The sequence below is a fragment of the Morchella importuna genome (genome assembly GCF_003444635.1).
Source record: "Morchella importuna strain M04M26 chromosome Unknown Morimp01GS019, whole genome shotgun sequence".
Classification (NCBI taxonomy): domain Eukaryota; kingdom Fungi; phylum Ascomycota; class Pezizomycetes; order Pezizales; family Morchellaceae; genus Morchella; species Morchella importuna.
Genome location: NW_025763416.1, coordinates 696,586 through 717,551, shown reverse-complemented (window position 1 = coordinate 717,551; position 20,966 = coordinate 696,586). Strand labels below are relative to the sequence as shown.

At 47.0% G+C, this 20,966-nt stretch overlaps 3 protein-coding genes across 3 annotated transcripts; 2 read left to right on the top strand and 1 right to left on the bottom strand.

The window, feature by feature from the left end:
• Window positions 1-9,572: 9,572 nt before the first annotated feature.
• LAJ45_06569 (uncharacterized protein) lies at window positions 9,573-10,374 on the top strand (the record flags this gene model as incomplete). The annotated part of the gene is made up of 4 exons (XM_046116132.1): window positions 9,573-9,688; window positions 10,051-10,109; window positions 10,195-10,220; window positions 10,297-10,374. 4 exons carry the CDS (start codon window positions 9,573-9,575, stop codon window positions 10,372-10,374), a joined length of 279 nt encoding a protein of 92 aa, XP_045970793.1.
• A 2,586-nt stretch (window positions 10,375-12,960) lies between these two features.
• On the top strand, window positions 12,961-14,553 carry LAJ45_06568 (uncharacterized protein; the record flags this gene model as incomplete). Its single annotated transcript, XM_046116131.1, has 4 exons — window positions 12,961-13,348; window positions 13,414-13,553; window positions 13,615-13,715; window positions 13,767-14,553. The coding sequence occupies 4 exons, from the start codon at window positions 12,961-12,963 to the stop codon at window positions 14,551-14,553; spliced, it is 1,416 nt and encodes a 471-aa protein (XP_045970792.1).
• A 4,297-nt stretch (window positions 14,554-18,850) lies between these two features.
• LAJ45_06567 (uncharacterized protein) lies at window positions 18,851-20,165 on the bottom strand (the record flags this gene model as incomplete). Its single annotated transcript, XM_046116130.1, has 2 exons — window positions 18,851-20,062; window positions 20,127-20,165. The coding sequence occupies 2 exons, from the start codon at window positions 20,163-20,165 to the stop codon at window positions 18,851-18,853; spliced, it is 1,251 nt and encodes a 416-aa protein (XP_045970791.1).
• Window positions 20,166-20,966: the final 801 nt, after the last annotated feature.

Here is a 20,966-nt window from a genome sequence, read left to right as displayed (position 1 = left end):
CATCCCATTAGTGGATTTCGGCTTGCACATCCCGGACAGGAACGAATACCAAGCTTTCGCCTCATTTCACCATGCAAGATCGTTGTCATCGTCGTTACTCTCGCAATTGTTCCCATATTCTGCTTAGGGTTTCTGTGCATCAGCATTAATTCAGCAGGAATGTCTAGCAAACTAACTGGGGTAGCTACAGCTGGGCTTGAGCTGTAGCTTTCCTAACTACTGACACAGGATCCTATTTACAATCGCATTACCTAAAGAAAAGCGACGGAACATTCTTGCGGTTCAAGTATCTAACGCTAGCTAACTAAATGATACAGAAAAGTCCCCAATCGCCTCATAAATAACAACAGTAACCTCATGACATTTGGAGCTATCCCTTCCTCCCCCTGTCAATGTCATTTTAACAGGTACGAGATAAGCCTTTCTGTTGGATGTAGTTGTGGCCTGACTCAGACGTGACTTCATGGAACCTCAATCCATCATGTAGTTATCTACATCGTCCGTGTCTGTGTCACAGAAGGAGATCACGATCGGGGGTGCTCGGGAGGAACCCTTTTTTCATGCTGTCCTACGTACGATGCAGGTGTTGTGATCGTTTACCTGCTCTACAACCTACCTTACCTAGTAAATAAACTGTGGGGTACACCCGAGGAAGCTTCCGGCCACAGCACTTACAAATATATGCATGTATGTACAGGGCTACATACCTAGAGCACCCAGGCTTCCACTGGGTGACAAACATCTTCTTGGGCTCGTTCTTTTCCTAATTACTGTGCGCTGCTGTGCGACTGTTGGTAATGAATAATCTTACAGGCGTTGCAACCGAGAGGCTTGACCGGCGGCAAGCTAACTAGAAAGCGTGAGTGATTGAAACGATTGAGAGTTCATGACGACGCCGGACGGCCGAGTACTGGACAAGACATATGTACATGTAACTATGCTCTATTTTTTGCTTTTTGGTGATATATTTGACTCAAACCAATCTCAACTGATCCTCTTTCTAGAAACTATCTCATCCCAACATATCAACGTCCCCCCCCCAAAGCCATATGTAAGACATCGACTCAATCACGTACGTACCTAGTAGCTGGCTGATCTTCTTGATCAGTTAACCTCAACCACCACCACCGGAACAGGTGCAGTTGTGCGAAATATGCATCACCAATGCACCAAGACATTACTTGATATCACTCAGGAACAGGACAGCCGCCGTTAATTAGCTGGCCTACCGTTACATAAAGCTGCAGTCCTGTTCTTGATGGTTATTCCGTTAGTTCAGTCCTATTTTAAATACCTCCTCATAACTATCTATCCGTAACTAGCTAACTAGAGTACAAGACTAACTAGCTACTTATCTATTAACCATAGAAAAGAAAAAGAAAAAAACTATTACGGGGAACCGCGCCAGCCTTGGCAAGGAAAATAACGGCCATGATAGTTGCCCAAAGACCAATGGTGACGGATGTACCTACACCAGCTAGAGTATGTACCCCATATCACATCTAAGTATGTACTCCTCACCTCATCTCGCACCGCACAATAAAAAAAAAAAAAAATAATAAATAATAAATAAGAATAAAAATAAAACAACCCCTTAACCCACTGTTTCGTATCTCACCCCCCCCCCCCTTCCCCTTCCCCTCCCCCCCAACCCCACTTCTACTCAATTTTACCGCCGCCCTGCATATATAGATATAAACGACATGATATGACCGATCAGATCATGCAGGGACGAAAAAAAGAACAAGAAGAACCTCCCTTCTGTACTACCTACCAATATACGTAGATTACTTAGCATCCAGACTGCTATACTCGTAAATTCATGACGTTTCCAGACACGACTGCTATTGCATACCATACAAAAAAGCGCCAAATCCACCTTTTTGTATGTGATGCAATATTGGTCGTGTTCGGAAACGCTATGAAGCTACGAGTAGGTATCATCATATTATAGTTATCTACTGATCCGAATTGGGCGGAAAGAAAATATGACAACGGCTTTCAGGGAAACCCGAGACAAAGATAGAACTTCCGTGCCTGTCTCGACTAACAGTAGAGTACAGATAAAAGAAAAACAAAACCGGCACAAAAGAAAAAAGACACGAGCCGGGGTATACCGCATTAGATACGGGCTTGCAGGAAGGGAAAGAAAAACGGACAAGGCAGGGTAGGGTATGGTAGAGTACCGCCGAAGAAGAGACCTTGGTACTACGCCCGACGCCGCAGAGTTCCTGTCTCTACCTCAACATCTACGGCTACCCGCACGAATGAGATGAGACGAACAGGGACAGAGAAAAGAGGCACTCTGCTCTGGAGTGCTCTATGAGCTGCAGTTAACCCTACTCTTAGACATGGCTCCTAGGGATTGATAGGTAAACGGGCGAGTGTACAGACGGCGGCCGGCCACTGTCTGGTCTGTTCTGTTACACAGCGACGTAGCTAGCTGCGGTACGATACCTAGCTAGTAACTACAATAGCTAACAAGGCGAGCGAGCCGTCCGATGGATATGGATGGACAGTTCCCTTCGGCAAGCTTCATGGCGTCGGGCCAATCGGTAGAAAGCACACCCTCCATGGGTAGGGCACGGCGGGAGAGGATGGTAGGCAGAGAAAGCCCGATGCAATAAGAATAACGATGATCATAACCCAGAATACGGCGTCAATCATATTCTACACACATGGGATAGGAATCTAGATGTGATATGCCAAAGAGCTTCCCCAGTACGGTGCACAAACTTATTTTTGTACGTACCGGAGGGTGGAGGAAGGATTTCTTCAGAAGGATAGTTATGTTCGCAGTAGGTACATGCGTGATAGCGGGCGAATATCCGCTGTCTTGCCCCGGTACGGATGAGACACTGAAGAGAATTGCTTGTGGAGAAGAAGAGTGAGAAGAGTGAGAGCAAAAAGCAAAAAGCAAAGAGAAAAGCAAAAAAAGACTCGTCGACATACGACACAACAACGGGCTTCTGGAAGAAAAAAAACCGACGCCGATTTACCATACATGCCGAGGCAGAATCAATAGCAGACAGGGCCAAGTTTTTTTTTTTCTCCCTCAAAGCCCACGCACTTCGTCATATCGAATCGGACGTCGTTGATTGGATTAGCAATTAGAACAGGAGGAGGAGGAGGAGGAGGAGGAAAGAAACGGACATTTGCGGCGCCTATACATTGATCCGGCCACAGCATCGAAAGGCAGAAAACAGAAAGCGGAAGCCGAACAGCGCAAGAAAGAAAGAAAAAAAAAAGATCGGTATCAAAACCAAGAGCGAAGCCCGGGGGTGGTTGTGGTGGGAACAGGAAACACGAACTGAGCGATAAAATACGATCCCTGAGCCAGAAATGTGATATCATACTCAGGAACACTCCCCGCGGGAATACTTCTAGAAGCTACATACATATCCATTGAACGGGTGGTGAGCTCGGTGAGAAGGCCACGCTACGATGATCATTGCCGAACGTCCGGCCCCCCTGGTAAGGCAGAGAACATTCCGTCGCGTGCCCCTCTTCTTCTTCTGTTCTCTGCACGTCCTTCTTTTTTTTACAGAGGCTGTGGATGGAGTTTCTTTCTTTGTGGGGGAAGGGGGGAGCTTCTTGCGGAGGTGCTGCTGTTGTTGTGGTGGTTGTTGTCCTGCCTTGCTTTTACTGCTATTACTCTAACTACAGCCTGCTAGCTACTTGCTAGCAAGCAGTGGGCGAACGTCCTTGGTGCTTGGTGCTTGGTGCTTGGCCTTTGCTCCTGTTGGGGTAGCACGTACCGCAGTACATATCCACCACAGCATTATTTAATTAATTAATGGAAGGGAGATGAACTGTACCATGGGTGGACAAGCTGGGGAGGGAAGGGAGGGGCGATTGAAGCGCATCTTTTTTTTTCTTTTCTTCTTTTCGTGCTGCGTTTCTCTTTGACGCCATGTAGAGTACATGAACCAGGATGGCCACGATTTCCTTCTAGAAACCGAAGCCTGAACGTGGGCAGATAATACATCGCACAAATAAGCAATCCACAGCATGTACCCCCCCTACTGAGAGTACATGTAATATAAGCTATCCTATTGATCAGGGTGCATACATGCGTTAGTATCTACATTCAATACACACAGCATATATGGGGTGCCGGTGGACCTCAGGAGAAACATGTTCGTTTTACTCTAGAGTACTACGGGTGCCGGGGTAAGTCTCCAGAACTTTGGCCTATTGCAACCATGGCCTCAGTTCTGGAGACTTACCCCGGCACCCGTAGTACAGACAGGCTGCTTCCGCATAGGTACAGCACAGGGATACCTGCTCTACTGCAATTGCGATCATGGCGCAGCTGTAGGTACTCTACTCTACCAGATACTCCGTTCCCCGGTCGTCCGTTGTATGGAATGGGGGTAAGAATTAAGGGAAAGGATCGAAAGGATGGAAAGGATGGAAACGCTCACATACGGCATAACACCTTCCCCGCACCACCACTCTCACCAAGTCCTCAGCGTGGCCAATCCCACCCTACCCTGGAGCCTACCCTTGAGAGCGTCTACCGTACATATCCTCGCCGCTTAATATGACTTCACTCCACATAACCCTGATCCTTGACCCTGTAGAACATCAAGCGAAGAGGGCACGAGCACCGTCGTTTTTCGTTTTTTTTCCTTCCAGAAGCCCTAGATAGTCACCCACACACTCTCACTCACACACCCGCAACCGTCGCCGATGCCCTTCCCTTCCCCAATAATATACGCCACTACCACCTAAATAACTGAATCAAGCTCTTCATAGGTCAAAAAAAAAAAACGAGGGAAAGAAGGAAAGAGAGAAAAAATTTCTTTTGGGAGTGGAGGAGGGCCGTAGAATGGGGGTGGGGGAAGTAAACGTCAACAGGTATGCATATCCCATGTGTATAGCTGTACCGTACTTTCTCTGGATTGCGTTGCCGTTCCGCCATTGCCCTGCCATGCGAGCGAGAGCATGCGAGAGAGGTCTTACCTGCCATACACACGAGCTCAACTGAACCTCAACTTGAATCGCAAATCGCGGGCGAAAGTTTTCAGTGCGCTGAGATCGGACGGGCGTTCAAGTAGAGTAACTTGCCATCATACTAGTATTTCTCTGACGTTTTTGAACTGGGCCATTATTGCATACACCCAAAATCATGAGCTTGGCGTATTTTTGTATGGCATGCAATATCAGTCGCGTCCACAAACGTCAGAGAAATACGAGTAGGTAGGTACATCTACTTACACCTATGAGCTATGCACGGCTCAGCTCGTTCAGTTCTGTCTTTGAGCCACTGCGGTATCTTATTGCGGAGTCATAGAGTGGAGCAAGAAGAAGCAAAAGAAGTAATTGACATGGAATCATGGATTCCATGGTGGAATCGAGTGACGCATCCATGATTGATAGTCTTTCTCCAAATCTCTTGCGCGCACGCACTTTCTTGTGCCTGCGTCTAAAACACGCTCTTTTCCACGTGCTGCTCTGTCCTGTCTGTCGCAACAGCCCTCCAAGCGCACTGGCTAATTAAAAGAAAGCACACTAGCATGTTTGCGCTTGCTGGGCGCTCGCTCATCCTTGGAGAAGATTTGTTTCAGGGGCTTCTTCCCTCTCCCGTTGGAGGGGAAAGGGAAGCTTCGGAAGAACGTGGCGAAAACGTGCTGGATCTGGGCGATCATGAGCGCTAGCCCGCAAATGACAGTCACGTGGGATTTTGTGCTTTTTGTACGTTAGGTTTTGCTCGGGGGGTCGGAACTTGCACCTGGCGTGCACCGGCAGACCCCGTAGCGACATCTGAGTCGAAACATCTTCTACCAAACCAAACATCTGCTCGGGAATCGGAGCCTCAGATTTGTGACAGGGATGTGTGCTGGGGATTCCTTTGCGGTTGGTGTGTGGAGATCTTCAATTCAAACCCTCGAGTCCCGGCATCTCACGATGGTAGCTTCAGGTCGTGAGTGGAGTTGTTCCGACGAAAAGGTAGGATAACTACATCAGAAACATTACTGGTCTTTCTAAATTGGCCGAATGGAGCTAGTTGTACTAAATCTAAAAATATCACAATAGTTAGCATTGTCGAATTCGTATTAACGGCAGAACTTAAGAAGCAAATGATTGGACGGATTTGTAGGGTAGGGAGTTATACCGTAGCACATATACCTACATACCTCGGACTCTGGTCTCGCTGGTACCACCGATCAACCGACCGAATGCCCGACCTTTCTCTCATCTAGTAGCTTCTGCCCGGATCATGACTCCGAACCTTCTTATCTTTTCGGCTGTGCGTTGGCACGAGAATTTGGCGTCGCCCTGCGAAACAGTTAATGTCCAATGCAAGCAAGCAAGCAGTGGACAGCAGAGAAAGTTGACGGGCTATCCCTACTACTCTCATTTCCAGAAGCCTTTCCCCCAGGGGAGTGCACAGACGGTTCATACAATCCCCAGCGCTGAGGGAATAACCAGGGCCGCTTGGTGGGAAAGAGCTTAGAAGAAACCCACTGCCTACTCCAGTAACTCCATACCTACAGCACAGCAGCACGGGCTTGATGTGCACTCTGCAAATCAAACTTTTTCCGATGGCGATCTCCGTCATCTTCGGTGCCTGACTACCTACCTACTAAAGTATTCGCGCAAGCCACTCGGAGACCTTTACGTACAAAGTGGATCTCCCGAGCCTTTTTTTACTCTTCAATCTTACTACATTCCTAGAAGCATCGTATCAACAATTCAAGGAAGGGTTTGGGCCAATGCCAAACGTGGCAAAGTATGATCTCTGCCCAGAAGCGACTGGACTAGAGTAGGTAGGTAGGACGTAAGGGAACAACAACAACTCATCGAAGCGAGAAACCCTCCTTGGGGTATTAGGCAAAAGTCGTTTTTAGTATCATTTCTCCTTGCTTCATTTCGGTAGAGTTGGTAGAGGAAACGTGCCCCATGGCCGGGCTCATCGCATATGTCACGAACTTTGCTCTTTGAAGTAGACATGACCGCCAAAAGTTGCGATGTGTCTTCCAATCCAATCCTTCTTAGGGCCACCAACCGGTGTTTGAAACCATTTTAAGCGGAGAGTATATATCCGAGGTTCCTGCGTAGGTAGGGACGCAAAGGGTCGTTTCGAATACGTCGCATGCCTACTACTCTAGCTAGACGGGTTTGGTTTTGAGGTGCAAGTGGGTTACACATGCTCTACACAAGTATGGTAGGTAGGTAACTTCTTCTCTTGCAACTTGTACTCTACTCTAGAGTAGATATATGCATGGCCCACATAGGATATCATATATATGCTGGGTAAGGTCAAAGAGTGCCGCATGCATCGCATCCGGCCCCCCCCCCCCTGGTGTTCCACGGGCTTTCTTTCTTTTTATGTACGTGTTTCCGCCACCATCACCGCCGTTTCCTGGGGTAGGCAGAGTAGAATGTTCGATGTATGTTTTGTAGGTCTGGCGACGTATGTTCTGCTTTGCGATTGCGATCTTACAGCCCGGACGAATCGTAGATAAGTACAGTATGTAGACATAACCAAAATTGGCCGGAAAAAAACAAAGTTTCCAACAACCGTATTTCCTGGTTGTGTCTTTTTCCTGCATACGTTTTTACTTCAGAGCAGCAGAAGTATGTAGTGCTTGTAAAGTTGAGTTGTAGTGCGTGCAGTAATGAGAGGGACACCTGTAAGTAATGCAATGGGGTACATCCTCCTGTTACAGATCGGTGAAAGCGCCGATGGCTCCATCAAAAGGCTCGTAATATTCGTTGAATCGAGTTACGTTTGATGATCCTAATGGTGCGAGTCCACGAAGTGCATTGACTATGGTCAAAACTTACTCGCAGATGCCCTCCTATCATGGAGACCTGACTTCAATGACAGAATGAGCATGACCATGGCGGAGAATTCAGAATCTTCCATTTTAGTTCCATAAGCGGGGAGTTGAGAAGGATGGGTGGCCTCAAAATCTCTATTAAGAGCCATAATGCACGTCCATAACAGCAGGGGCATCCTTGGTTAGAGATAATGAACAACGCAGACGGAAAATAGTAAGCCCAACCACACAGCTGTAACGTAATTTTTCCTGTGAAGCGAGCGAGCCCACCCGTCTACCATACTTTAGCTCCAAGAGATGACAAAAAAACAAAAACAAAAGCAGGATAATTAGATAAAACAGGTTGAAGTTGAAACAACCAATGATTGCCACAATCATGCTGTCGAAATACCTGGGAGAATTATGATTGATAATTGACCAGATTATGTGAATTATGATATCTTGACATATCAAGTCTTGAAGAAGCACTGTCCGAGACGATGGCGGATAATTAGTGGCAACAACAGGCTCATAATATGTTATTTCGGAAGGCGCCTTACACAAGGGGCGGGGACGGCCTTCTTTTGTTCCAAGCTGTCTATTGCCATTGCCTCCGTGAGCAGCGATTATCTATATTTTATTTTCCAACATATAAAACAAAGGTTGAAGGTTTTCACGGCTGTATCAGAATAGATGTCCCCTCGTCCACCTCGATATAGACGATGATTTTAGGATCAGGTTGGCAGATATCTTCCTCTATAGTTGGCTTCATACATACCTTGTCTCCTCCTATAGAGGAGGTGATTTTGGCATAACAACGCGCTTCTCGGATTGACTCGCTTCCCAGGGAATTATCCAGAGCATATTTGTAGATGAAGTTCTACTCTCGCTTGTAGTCGGCAAGATCAATTTTTTCCACTGCAGAAATGTGAGTATTAGCATATTGTACAGTCCAATCAAGAGGTTTTCTTGGGGGACGCATATTTTACTTTCACAGTGTAACCTTTTCGTGGCAATTATGCGTGAGAAGAGGTTCCATTACGCACGGACGGTCCCGCACAAGCCAAAAGGGGAACGAAATTGAAAAGAACTGGAGTGGCTGGCTTTGTCCAAGCCAATCGCGAAGCACAGCAAGGTCCAAAAAAGTGGACCGGCGCCAAACAGGGATAGGCGCAGCATGGCGCAATTGACAGACTTCTTTCCCTTCATCCACATATTATTTTTCGTTACTGGCCATGTGAGCAACACGCGCTTTTTGACCTGCCCAGCCAGGCCATAGAAGTACGGAGCTTTACGGGCATGCTTTTGGTCAAAGTCATCATACATGTAAAGCTAGTACCTACCCCAACCTGACTTTTTGTGTTGGTACCCTGCATATTAGCTTGTATATGTCATGTACAGAGCGATAGGTTCAGCGATGAGGGATGTACCTAAAGATCGTACCGTTGGATACAGGACGAGCGTTTGAGAAGACACATGTAGGGATGGTTTTGATAAAAAAGAAATGAAGAGGATGATATTAGGAAGGAGGGAAATAGGATCACTTCGTTGTGTCAGATTTCTGGTACTCCGGATCTCAGGTCTTAGTGGCAAGAATTATCGACAGCTATATCAATGGTATTTATGATGTATATGTGGTGTTGAATGGGATATATTGCCCACTTCTCAGTAGCGATAGATTATGACGATGTCTTTCGGCCAGGGCAGCAAATCGGGATTTAGCCACATGGAGTGACCGGAAATGGGGGCCATCGGGGATTGTGAATTCGGTATCGGAATGCCTGACTATCACTCACTTTTATGCCGAGAAGGCGTATCGTGGGCCTGGGTGGTCTGAAGCAGTCTCCTCCTCTTCATCCTCCTCGCCTCGCCTCCACCCTTTCCTCCGAACGATCTTCAGCCGCGAAAGGGGTTATGTATGTAGCAAAGGACATAGAGAGGGCTTCCGGAAGGGTTTTATTGTTCAGCATCACGACCTCCCATGCACAATTTACAGGCAGAGTGATGCGAATAGAGTACATGCTTTCTTAATTGGGCGGTAGGTACGTGATACGTAGGGCAAGCAATTTGAAGCGCAGCCTGGATCTCCAACTGAGCCTCTGGTCCCACTGGGCCGCCGCTCAGCACGGACACTATTTGAATGGCTACCCACTCCTTGTCTCCTTGATACAACGTTTTTCGTGCAAGTATCATTCTCACGATCTTCGGTTTCTCCCGTTGTTCTTTCCGGGAAGAAGAACCGTCGCTGACGCATGTTTATTGATACCTGAAAGCAAAGAAGATTAAAACGACGAGTTTCCTGGTCGAACCCAGCAGTTCGTCCCCACCCACACACTTGTTTGTTGCCCTCTATCCTCCATCCCCAGTCCATGTCCAGTGGTCACCTCCGCTTACCCAAACTACTGCGGTATGCTCTAACAAGCTGCCCACGACAACATCATACGCCAGGTCTCTCCACCCCTCCCCTCCGGCGTGCTTCCTGCAAGTCGACCTTTAGCGTCTAACTCGAAGAACTGTTGCTCAGATCCCTGTCTGCTTGAACATGCTTCTTCGCACAGACCACGATGATGCCCTTTTGCTAAGAATTCCGGGAACCCCGTGAAGTCACTCTGGGGTGGTGCAGTTACCAGCCTAATCCTGTCTACTCTATATGCCCCCGTAACTTATTGGATTTTGTCGATGGGGCCTGCTACTGCTCCTGATGCCCTCTTCGCCCTCTTTCTCTCGCTATCTCTTTCGTCTTTTTTCCCCTTTATTTTCTTTTCTTTATTCATAGGTTTGTTTGCTTTTTGTTGTTCAACCCTCGATGGCTGTGGTTCAACTAAATCAACCTATGAGGAGGGGTGGTGGTGGTGGTGGTCGTGGGGATGGCATGGCAGTAGAGTACCATTATTAGCTGTAGTTCCGTAACTCGTGAGTGTTCTCTCTACACATACATACATGTAGAAGTAGAGCAGAGATGATACACATGCCCACCACCCACACACATATATTTCATTCATTCACTCACACACATCTTGTTCTACTCTGGTAGTTCTTGCTGGCCCGTACTGTCACATAGCCTTGCCAAAGTATACTAGTATTGAAAGAAGAGAAGAATCGAGTCTGAATCTATCTAGACAACCTCCCGCTACGGTACGACCCCCCTCTAGACCAATAGAAAAGGAGAAAAAGAAAGGAAAGGGAAAAAAAAAAGGAAAAGCCGCGTCGAGGTTGCTTCTCACCAATTACTCGAGCAGTACCACCGTCGTCCGCGCACCTGTTCGCCATAGCTATTCCACTCTTAGACCTAACCCCCTCGAAGAATCCCTACAACCACCGCCCCGCGTCATCAAATTTACTCCTTATGTCGATATACGCTAGGTATTGAATCTACAACTGACCGCCGGTCCCCTATCCGACTCGCGAACCACGTAATATTAATACTAGTACCTGTCGCCGCCCTCTGCATTCTTTGGTTTTTGCCGAATTCTCGATATCATCCGATCTGGGTTGTAACCAGCTTCCAGGCACCATCCACCTCAAAGAGAACCCTAGGTACTATCGACATCATCATTGTCCCAGGTACCGATTCCAGATTCTCGGTTTTCGGGCATTTAGACTACCACCAATTGCTGTCTATCCCGCAATATTGCCACGACCTCGTAAGTGATCTCGACATGGGCGAGGGTTGATGGAGAGAAGTCTTCTTCTTCTCGGGTATTGGCGGATCTAACAGTCAGGATTGTTCGTTCTATACAGATTTTTTTTCTCACTTCGCACATCACGCTTCTCTTGCCATTCCATTATCCCTACTGCAGCCATTCGCAGTGATCTTGCCGGTCATTGAAGCGTAGGACACTTTTTTCCCGCTGAGTTAGCAACCCTGTGCCTGCCCATCGAGTCGACCGAATCAATCGCCTGTCGGTTTGCGCAGTACCGCTTAGACCATAATCAGTCAGTCTGGACACTCGCTTGTCCTCCAAAATCACGCCTCTATCCGAAAAACTACGAGACCGAATCAATTCCGATTAAAGACACTGTTTGCGGTGGTCAAGAAAGGCCAAAACGAGGATTAATATCAGTTTGTTGTCGCAGACTAAAAGAGCCAAAATTTGTGTCCGTTTTCAGAGCTCCTGCCTGTTACCCACCAATCCCCCCCCCACATTTTATCCTGCAACCCAAGCTCTAAGCTCACCTCGCCAAATTTTACTTTATAATTTTTGTTTTTACCAAATAAGAGTATCTTGCAAGTTGAACAGAGAGATTCGACAGAAGGAATATATTTGAGGCTCAAGCAGACGAATAAAGACAGCGCATTTCCCTCACTCTCCATCTTTTTTTTTTGAGGTCAAAAAAATCGTGGACTCGATTCAGTAACCTGGTGCCTGGGACAACTGCAACACCTGACATCAACAGAGCTCGGCCCCCCATACGTTCGCAGCATTCTCGTCCAGCTGGAACGGACTGAAAACACGGTTTGGGGTTGTGATTGACGCCATCTTGATTAGAAATCCCAGTGACTCGGAATTCTATTATCATCATATCTGGGTATCTGCGCGTGAAGAAGTTGAAGCATTATTGAATTGGTTTTCTCTTTTGGAAAAGGTTGGTAGCCGTCAAGCCCTAAGCACACTTTCCCTATCTCCGTTTACTCTTGATTCCCCGTTCCCCTCTTTGGTCAGGGCGTCGTGCCAACCGTTGGTTCGCCAGTTGCTGATGGGAACCTGCACAGCTCTCCAGGACAAACACATCGCCTGTAACAAGCATCCGCAGTATCTGCTTGGTTTCCTTTCTGTTGGGTTGCGGCGTCGTCTCTCGGGCCTGCTTGAATATTGGGCCGGGTCTTTAGCTCTTTTTTACGACTACGCACGGACACCCTCGCCTCCAGAACTGGCTTTCACAGTCCGCACACACTCATACATAATACACACATACATACCCACTGCCGGCTTTCATTTCCCACTTAATCAAGTACCGTCCGTCCATCATCAACAGCACCTAAAATCGTCCGCCTATTAACAACTGCGGAAATCTCACCTACCAGAACTCAACTCTTCGCTCTAGGTACCTTTGCAACTTAAAGCGTCTATCGTCGCACGCATCCCGGAGCCCATCCCTCCTTCTAGAGTCAACATTGTAGTTGATCTCGTCTTCCACCACCAAAATCACATCTCCCAATCACTCGTCAACAGTCAAGGAATCCAATATGGATTTGACAAACATTCTTAATACCAAGGATGGGGCATCTGCCGCGGCAGCAGCTGGGCCCCCTCATTTGGGCCTTGCTATCGAATTTCAGAAGCACTCATATCTTTCTCGAGAACACCCTCAGAGCCCAGCTCCCTCAGAATTCGCTTCAGATCGGGAAGGGTCGCCTCATTCATCTACCTCACCATCTGTCTCAGAGCATTCGTCTTATCCAATACAGCCAGCCCCAACTTCTAATGGCCAGTACTCGGCTGCGCCACTTGCCCCACTTAACACTGGTGGAAGGGGGCCTGGACGGCCTTCTTCAGGGGATCCGTTCTCAAAAGCGTTTCCCTGCAGTGTATGCAATAAAGGCTTTGCTCGTCGTAGTGATTTGGCTAGACATGGTAAGCTGAGGTTTATATTGTTTTGGTAGAAAAAAAAGGGGAATTTTACTGATTTTTTTCTGTAGAGCGGATACATACTGGGATCAGACCTCACGTTTGCGATTATCCCGGGTGTGAAAAACAATTCATCCAGCGGTCAGCTTTGACCGTACATGCCCGTGTTCACACCGGAGAAAAGCCTCACATGTGCGATACGTGCGGGAAGGTATGATTGAACGCATTGGCTGTATCACTATAGCGCTCGCTGACTTTAGCCCTCAATACAGCCGTTTAGTGATTCCAGTTCTCTTGCGCGACACCGACGCATACACTCTGGAAAGAGGCCATATAAATGTCCATACGCGGATTGTCAGAAGACCTTCACAAGGTATATTCATTTTCCACTTTGAGCTGAAAACACCACTAATAATTTGAATAGGCGAACAACACTTACTCGCCATCAAAATCATCATACTGGGACAATCAGCGAAGCAGCCGCTGCGACTGCCGCCGCGCTTGCTGCCAGGCCCACTTTGCCGAAGCCAGGGAGACCGCCAAGATCCCCCAGTGCCCGCCCTCTAGGTCGCCCTCCAAACGACTCGCAGCCGTCTTCAGCGCACTCTACACCGTCCCCTAGTCAGCGCACAGCTTCATTATCACCTTCAACGGAGCTCCCGCCTCCATTCTCCACTCACCGTCAGGCCGCGGAGTATAATATGTACCGTGGAAATAGCAATAATATGAATATCACTTCACACCCTGCTTCGTTAATGGGCGAGATGCAACCATTAACACCTCGCCCAACACCTACGACGACACCTACAATTCCTTCCGTAATGGTGCCTGGGATGAATCGTCAACCCCCGACCTCAAATCCAAACTACTTGCCGCCCCTGCCCCCAATTCTTGAGCCAAAATCAGAATATCAAAGACAAGGGAGCCCCCACCTTTCTGGTGGCTTAGGCAGCCCGCACATGTCTTCAGCTGGGAGCCCTCACATGTCTCACGCAAATCACCCATACTCCCCAGCAGGTTACCGCTCGCCCTCATATCCTACATCTGCAATGTCATCAGATGAACAGGTTTTCTTCCCGCCTCATCTACCAGCGAGCTTCCAGGCCCCATCATCCCCACATTATAGCGAGTCCCATCTTCGAAGGCCGCAATCAAATGAAAATCTCGGGGGCTATGATTTGCATGAAAGGAGGCTCCCTACCATGTTCTGATACTCAAGATCTTGAGTATCAAATTTAAAACTCTTTAGAGGATAAATATTTCTTCGAGAAAAAACATTTACTAGCGGTTTCGGTCTTCTGATCGAGATCAATTAACTTGCTAGTTTATGCGGGCTCCAAGAGGTGGAGCATCCAGACAAAAGAAGAAAATCCTTTTGTATACACCTTTTCTTGGCTTTGATGTCTATTTCTTTTTGTTTGGTTTAAACCGGGGCCTCGGGGATCGGTGTGTGTGGGCGGTTTGTCTTTCTGGGCACGGTGGTGTTTTCTTTGGGTTTTCTCCCTTCTTTTTGTTGCTGCATGATTTCCCCATCCTCCTATACATTATCATGTTACACCGAGGCTCTCTTTGATGCTTCTGAACTCCTTTGTAATAATTCGGAGCATGCGTTGTGACATTATTGTGTTATCCTCTTGTCCGGAGCTTCTTCTTCTTCTTCTTCTTATTATTCTTCTTCTATCCAAAGTATTCATATACTTCCGACTTTATTTCCTTTGGTTTTGCGTTCTTTTTTTTTTCTTCTTTTCTTTGGCAAAAGATGGTGTTCTAATGAAGGCTGACGACCTTACGACCAAATATTCCCAGGTATTAAGTAGCAACAAATTCCCGTTTTCTCTCATCTCTTTCCTGGCATTTAACCTCTTGTTTCGTCTTATTGTGTAACTTTTCATATGTGCCCATTGATTATGCTGTGCTCTCAATGTGGTGTCCTCATGGTGTGGTGTTTCGACATTGCGTATACGGTTTTGGTGTGGTTTCGGGGTGTTTGATTGTTTTTGCATAAATTTCCTCTATTAGTATAGAAAGGTTTCTAATGAAAGCCGATTTGAGTTTGAGTTATCTTTTTTCGTTCTGGCCAAGTGCATTGGTTCATATGCCATCTTTGGTGATGCATAAAGCCTGTTGGTTATGTTGCCAGTGTTCGAGGTGCGAGTTCTGGCGTCGTGTGAATATCATAGCGGTGATATGATAGTGTTGGTATATGAGAGAAGGCGTAAGAAGGGAAGAGGAGGAGGAGAAGGATGAGCAGAAGGAGGAAAAGAAGTCTCACGTTAGCTAGCGTGTTTGGAGGATGATGACGACGGAAACGGTTTGAATGTTGTCTGCAAAGGAAGGGACGGAAAAGTGCATCAAACGGCGGCTTCGCCATCACGCCATCCCCACCGCCACGGTCTCTTCAGTAGGTGGCTGCACGTCTACACTTTATGTACACTGCGGATCCGCGAACAAACGAGAACCATGACATACCTGTGGTGTAAGCTCTTGCAGGATCGTAACTCGCAGATCCGGATCCAAACCTCAGTCACCAGCGGTTCTCAAATAATTATCTTTTTTTCCCTGCCTTCTTTTTCTCATGCAAGGACAGTTGTCAGATCAAGCTAACATTATAAGCAGCAAATATTCCCCTATTATCCTGTGCACCTCCAGACGGAAGCAAGGGTACATGTAGTGACTAGGGCACATTCTGAAGTGGGGATATAAGATACATGTACAAGAGCTACCCTCGGCAGTTCTTCGCGTATAAATTTTATATACCTACCACTTTACCCTTCTGATTTTCCCGGAGGAGAGAGGATCATGGGAGAAATGCAACATTGTCTACAAAATTCAGAGATGGGAAGTATGTATGGTCTTAAAATTGTCATTGGCTTTTTGATTGTAACTGTTGCGCTGTCTCCCGATGATCAAGCTTTCTTTCGGTATAAAAGTAGCTACTTCATATCCATCCACTGGATACAGCGATGGCCGGAGATCCCTGGTGGTTAGTGCATGCAGTGTACTCTACTCAACACCAAATGGGAAGAAGCCCTTTGGATTGCGGGGAACGGTGCACAGGCAAAAAAAAGCAAAGAAAGAAGGGTACCCAGACGAGAATTTAGGCACAGGATTACCGGAGATTAATCCCCTGAGGGCTATGGCTCAGATGAGAACTGTGCATACCGTGGGTATTGATTGATTAGCCTGTGGGCAACGAAGATGATAGAAGAGATGGCCAGAGCATACACGATACATCTGACCAACTAAAATACATGAGATGCCGTCCATCATGCGGTTTCTTTTGGTTGATAGTGGTAATGATGATAACTGAGTGTTCCTCATTAGCAAACCGTTTAAAGCTATATTCCCGGACGTGGGATTCGGTAACTTACCCTTACGGGGATCCTGAAATTATAGTGCATACGCGAAAGCTACCTGCATTGCATCTTTATGTCGGTATGCACGAACCAACCCGCGAACGATGAGCAGGGGTAGCCGGATTGGGAAGGAAGGATTGGAGTACAAGTTATACTCAATATTGCTCACTCGTTATCTACCACTTGGTTTTTTGGACGAGAATTTGGAAGACAACAAATAAAGTCCTAGAGAGGAGATTGGAAAATTCCGAGACTTTCAGGACAAAATACTTGATTAGTCGGTAAGTGGGTTGTCCAGCTTTGGAGGTTGATTGTTTATGACAATGCTTACTTCTAGGCGCCTATACGACCCGGGAGAATCCCTCCAACTTTTTTCCTGTGTTACCACAAAATGCTTCAATGGGTGATCATCGGGCCAGCCCGCTTACTGTTGCCTGGACCTTTTTTTGCTGCAATTGATTGCTGGGTTTATTTTGACAGAAAGTTCTTCCCGTATATGTGGGGGAAATCATAGACAGTATGCTAATGCCTTGGACAACTTCAAGAAACCCCCATAAGGAATATCTAGCTGCTGTCAAATATTTAGACTGCGTATGCGGTGATGTCTCTCCCCCACACACAAATATCAAAACCGAAAAACGGGATGAAATCAGGACAATCGACCATCCAGAATCAACTATATACTGCAGGAGTTACCGAACGAGAGCAACACGTTGAACGAGCGTATTACTGATTCCGTATTGTCACTTATATCTGTTTATAGGTTCCGTATCCGCCCGACCCCCTTTCATTGTCTGAGCGTGTGCTACGCACATGACACATGATGGTGAGTGTATATTGCTTATTTAAAAATTTCAGGGGTACATACATATGCTTAGAAGTTAGGGCTTTCGGCTGCATTTACCGTGCTTTGAGATATGTGTCCCAGATATATATATATATATGCAGAGCCATGGTCTGGAGGAATTGACTTCTCTAGGTGTTGTGGTTTGGGTATTTCTTCGTTCCCCTTGAAATAAAGTTGTGTACTGTAGCTCTTTGCAGTACATACATGTAAGCACTGTCATGTCGATGGATGAAGTTGATTTCGTGTTGTGGTCACGTGTTTTATATGGCGAAATGTTGCTTTTTTCAACTACAGTCAACGCGAGAGAATATTACTCATAGTTGAAAGATCACAACGCTAGAGTACACGGAAATCTACCTTGCTTTTGAGAGCTTGTAATGAGAGGGAAGGGGGTTTAATGATTATAGAAAAAGGTCTTCAGGTGATGTGATTTACAGAAGATTTAGAAAAGTTGGATGCGTGTAGCTACTAGCGGGCAGCTAACTAAATTATTCATAGGATATCACTCGCTTGATCTATGAGCTGTGACTACATGTATTTTTTTTTTTTTTGTTTAATTCATGTGACTACATGTAGGTACATATAGATTTCTTTGCGATACGCGCGACACAAATCCACGTTAAACCACCGTTTTAATACACACCGTAGTAATTAGTTAAACTCTTTGGCAGATAGATACGCGCCTTCTAATTAGTGCTTGGAGTCCAATTATACGTTGATTACATAACTAATTGGCGTAAATAAGTCTTATATTAGCCTTACCTACCATTAATGCTGCCTGTTTACATAAGCAGCGTTGAGCTCAAATAATCGTGATTTACAAAAAGGTGTATATAGAGCTAATATTAGATGTAACCCAGACAGCAGCAACACATGTACATGTAGCAATCTATCTTCCTCCTAGACGAATCGATATGTCGCCTTCTCTATTTCATCAAAATTTTAGGCAGAGCCATTCTGGAATAGCAGAAGATTTCTTCCGGTATCCAACAACCGATGACGGATTGGCAATTGGGCGACCACTCACAAGGCATCACTCGGAACAAAGCATGCGAAAATAAGTGCATCAAGTATTTCTTCAAAATTTCTGTTTGTACCCTTTCCTGAGGCGTCTAGGCTCATGGAGTTTCACTTGTTAAGAAGTAAGATCGCTCTCAGATATCGGATAAGATAACTGATAGATGATCTAGTAGATTCAATGAAATATCCGCTCTCAAGAGCTCATACTAATACATAAGTGTGTATAAACAAAAACCCCAACTATATAATAAAAACCCAATTCCCAATGCTTCAAATACAAATAATCTAAGGGACAGTGCCGTTAGTCTTAGGCTTCTTCAGCCCAGCACGTCCACCGAAACCCCATCCAATCTGCTTGGCAACGTGGATCTGGACGTCAAGCTCCTCAGCCCAGGCCCAAACCAATCCAGGGTTCTTGGTGAAGTAACGTCCGCACATGATAACATCCGCGCACTCAGCATCAAGCAAGTCCTGAGCCTGCTTTCCGGAGGTGATGGATCCGACAGCCGAGACGAAAGTGGGCTTTCCCTTGAGAGCGGCCTTGACAGCGCGGGCGAAGTGGGCCTGGTAACCGGGGCCGGGCTGGATCTTCTGGTCAGGAGACTGGCCCGAGGAAGAGATATCGATGAGATCGATTCCACGGTCGGAAAGGATCTTGGCCAGCTCCACAGTCTGCTCAAGAGTCCATGAAGGCTCATCCTTGTGCTCGAGGCAGTCGGAGGCGGAGATACGGAGGAAGAGGGGCATGGTCTCAGGGATGGCCGCACGGACAAGGTCGACAATCTCGAGGGTGAGACGGGTGCGGTTCTCGAAAGATCCTCCGTACTTGTCGGTACGCTTGTTGGCGACAGGGGAGAGGAAAGAGTGGAGAAGGTACCCGTGAGCATTGTGGATCTCAATAACGTCAATTCCGGCAGCGACGGCACGCTTGGCGGCAGCAACCCATGCGGCCTTGAGCTCCTCAATGTCGTCGAGGGTCATCTCCTTGGGCTGGGGGTAACGCTCGTTGTAGGCAACGTTGGAAGGTCCCTTGACATTGTCTGGCCAACCGCCCTGCTCAGCAGTAGCAACGTCTCCAAAACTCAACCACGGAGCAAGGCAAGAGGCCTTGCGTCCAGCGTGGGCAAGCTGGATGGCGATCTTCTGGTTCTGGGAGTGGGCGAACTCAACGAGCTTTGCGAGGGGCTCAACCTGGGCGTCTTCCCAGAGACCACAGTCCTCGGGGGTGATACGGCCCTCAGGGAGGACAGCAGTGGCCTCAATGATAACGAGACCGGGTCCGCGGGACAAGATACCACCGAGATGGGCCATGTGCCAGGGAGTGACCTTTCCGTCCTTGGTGGAGTACTGGCAAAGAGGAGGGAGCATTATGCGGTTCTGGAAAGTGGCACCACGGATGGTGAGGGGCTGGAAGAGCGAAGGAATGGCATTGCCGTTGGGCTGGGGGTCCATAGCAGTTCCTGAGGCAGGAACCTGAGCTGGGGTGAAGTAGGAGACCTGAATAAATCATTCATTAGCACCCAATCAATATAAGTGAAAACAGTTGTCAATAATTACTTACACCCTCAGCAGGAACGTTTCTCAAATCAGCGGCAGACATTGTGGAGATTGGTATGAGCAGGATATGATATAGAACTGATACTGAAGAAGAAGAAAACGCAATTTACTGCGGCGAGGAGATGGGCCTTTATAAGATCTTTCTGAAAGGCTCATGTTCAGTACGTCACGCATGGTAAACAGCGGATTTTCTCCACCCAATTCCGTTATGCATGGGGCGTTAACCCATCTTTGCCTAGCCAACGGATCAGGGCAAGGGACAGAAGGAATCTAAAGGATTCGATTGTGGCATGGAATTGGCGTCCTACAGGGGTTTTCCTTTCGTTGAAAGGAAAAAAAAGGGAAAAATTCAACTCGCGCTGGTACTATGCTTATCGCTTATCGTGCTTAGGACATTAGGAATCTGCTTGGGCGTGGGTTGTTGTGGCTCGGCGACCGGTATTAACGGCGGTACAACCGATTTTTGATTTGAAATCAACAAAACCTCCCTAAAAACCCGCGAGGAAGAAAAAACGGTAACCCCAAGCCGTTACCTGACTTACCTTCCCGGACTAGCTACATATGCCTTTACAGGATCGCCGGCAAGAAACTAAAATCTTCAGGGATAATTGATTGGCTCAGAGGCGTGGTTAGGGAACTTTGAAACTAGCATTGAGACCTTCGAGTGAGAAGCCATGAAAGGTCCAACAAGGTTATTGCTGTTTTGAAAAGGACTTTTGGATCTGACAGACTTTGCAGTTCAACGATTACAATTGGTCACAGCTACATGTAGTTACACATGCACCTACAAAAGGAAGGCACTGCCCTGGCCAAAGCCTGCAAGGAACGGAGCAGAGAGCGTTGC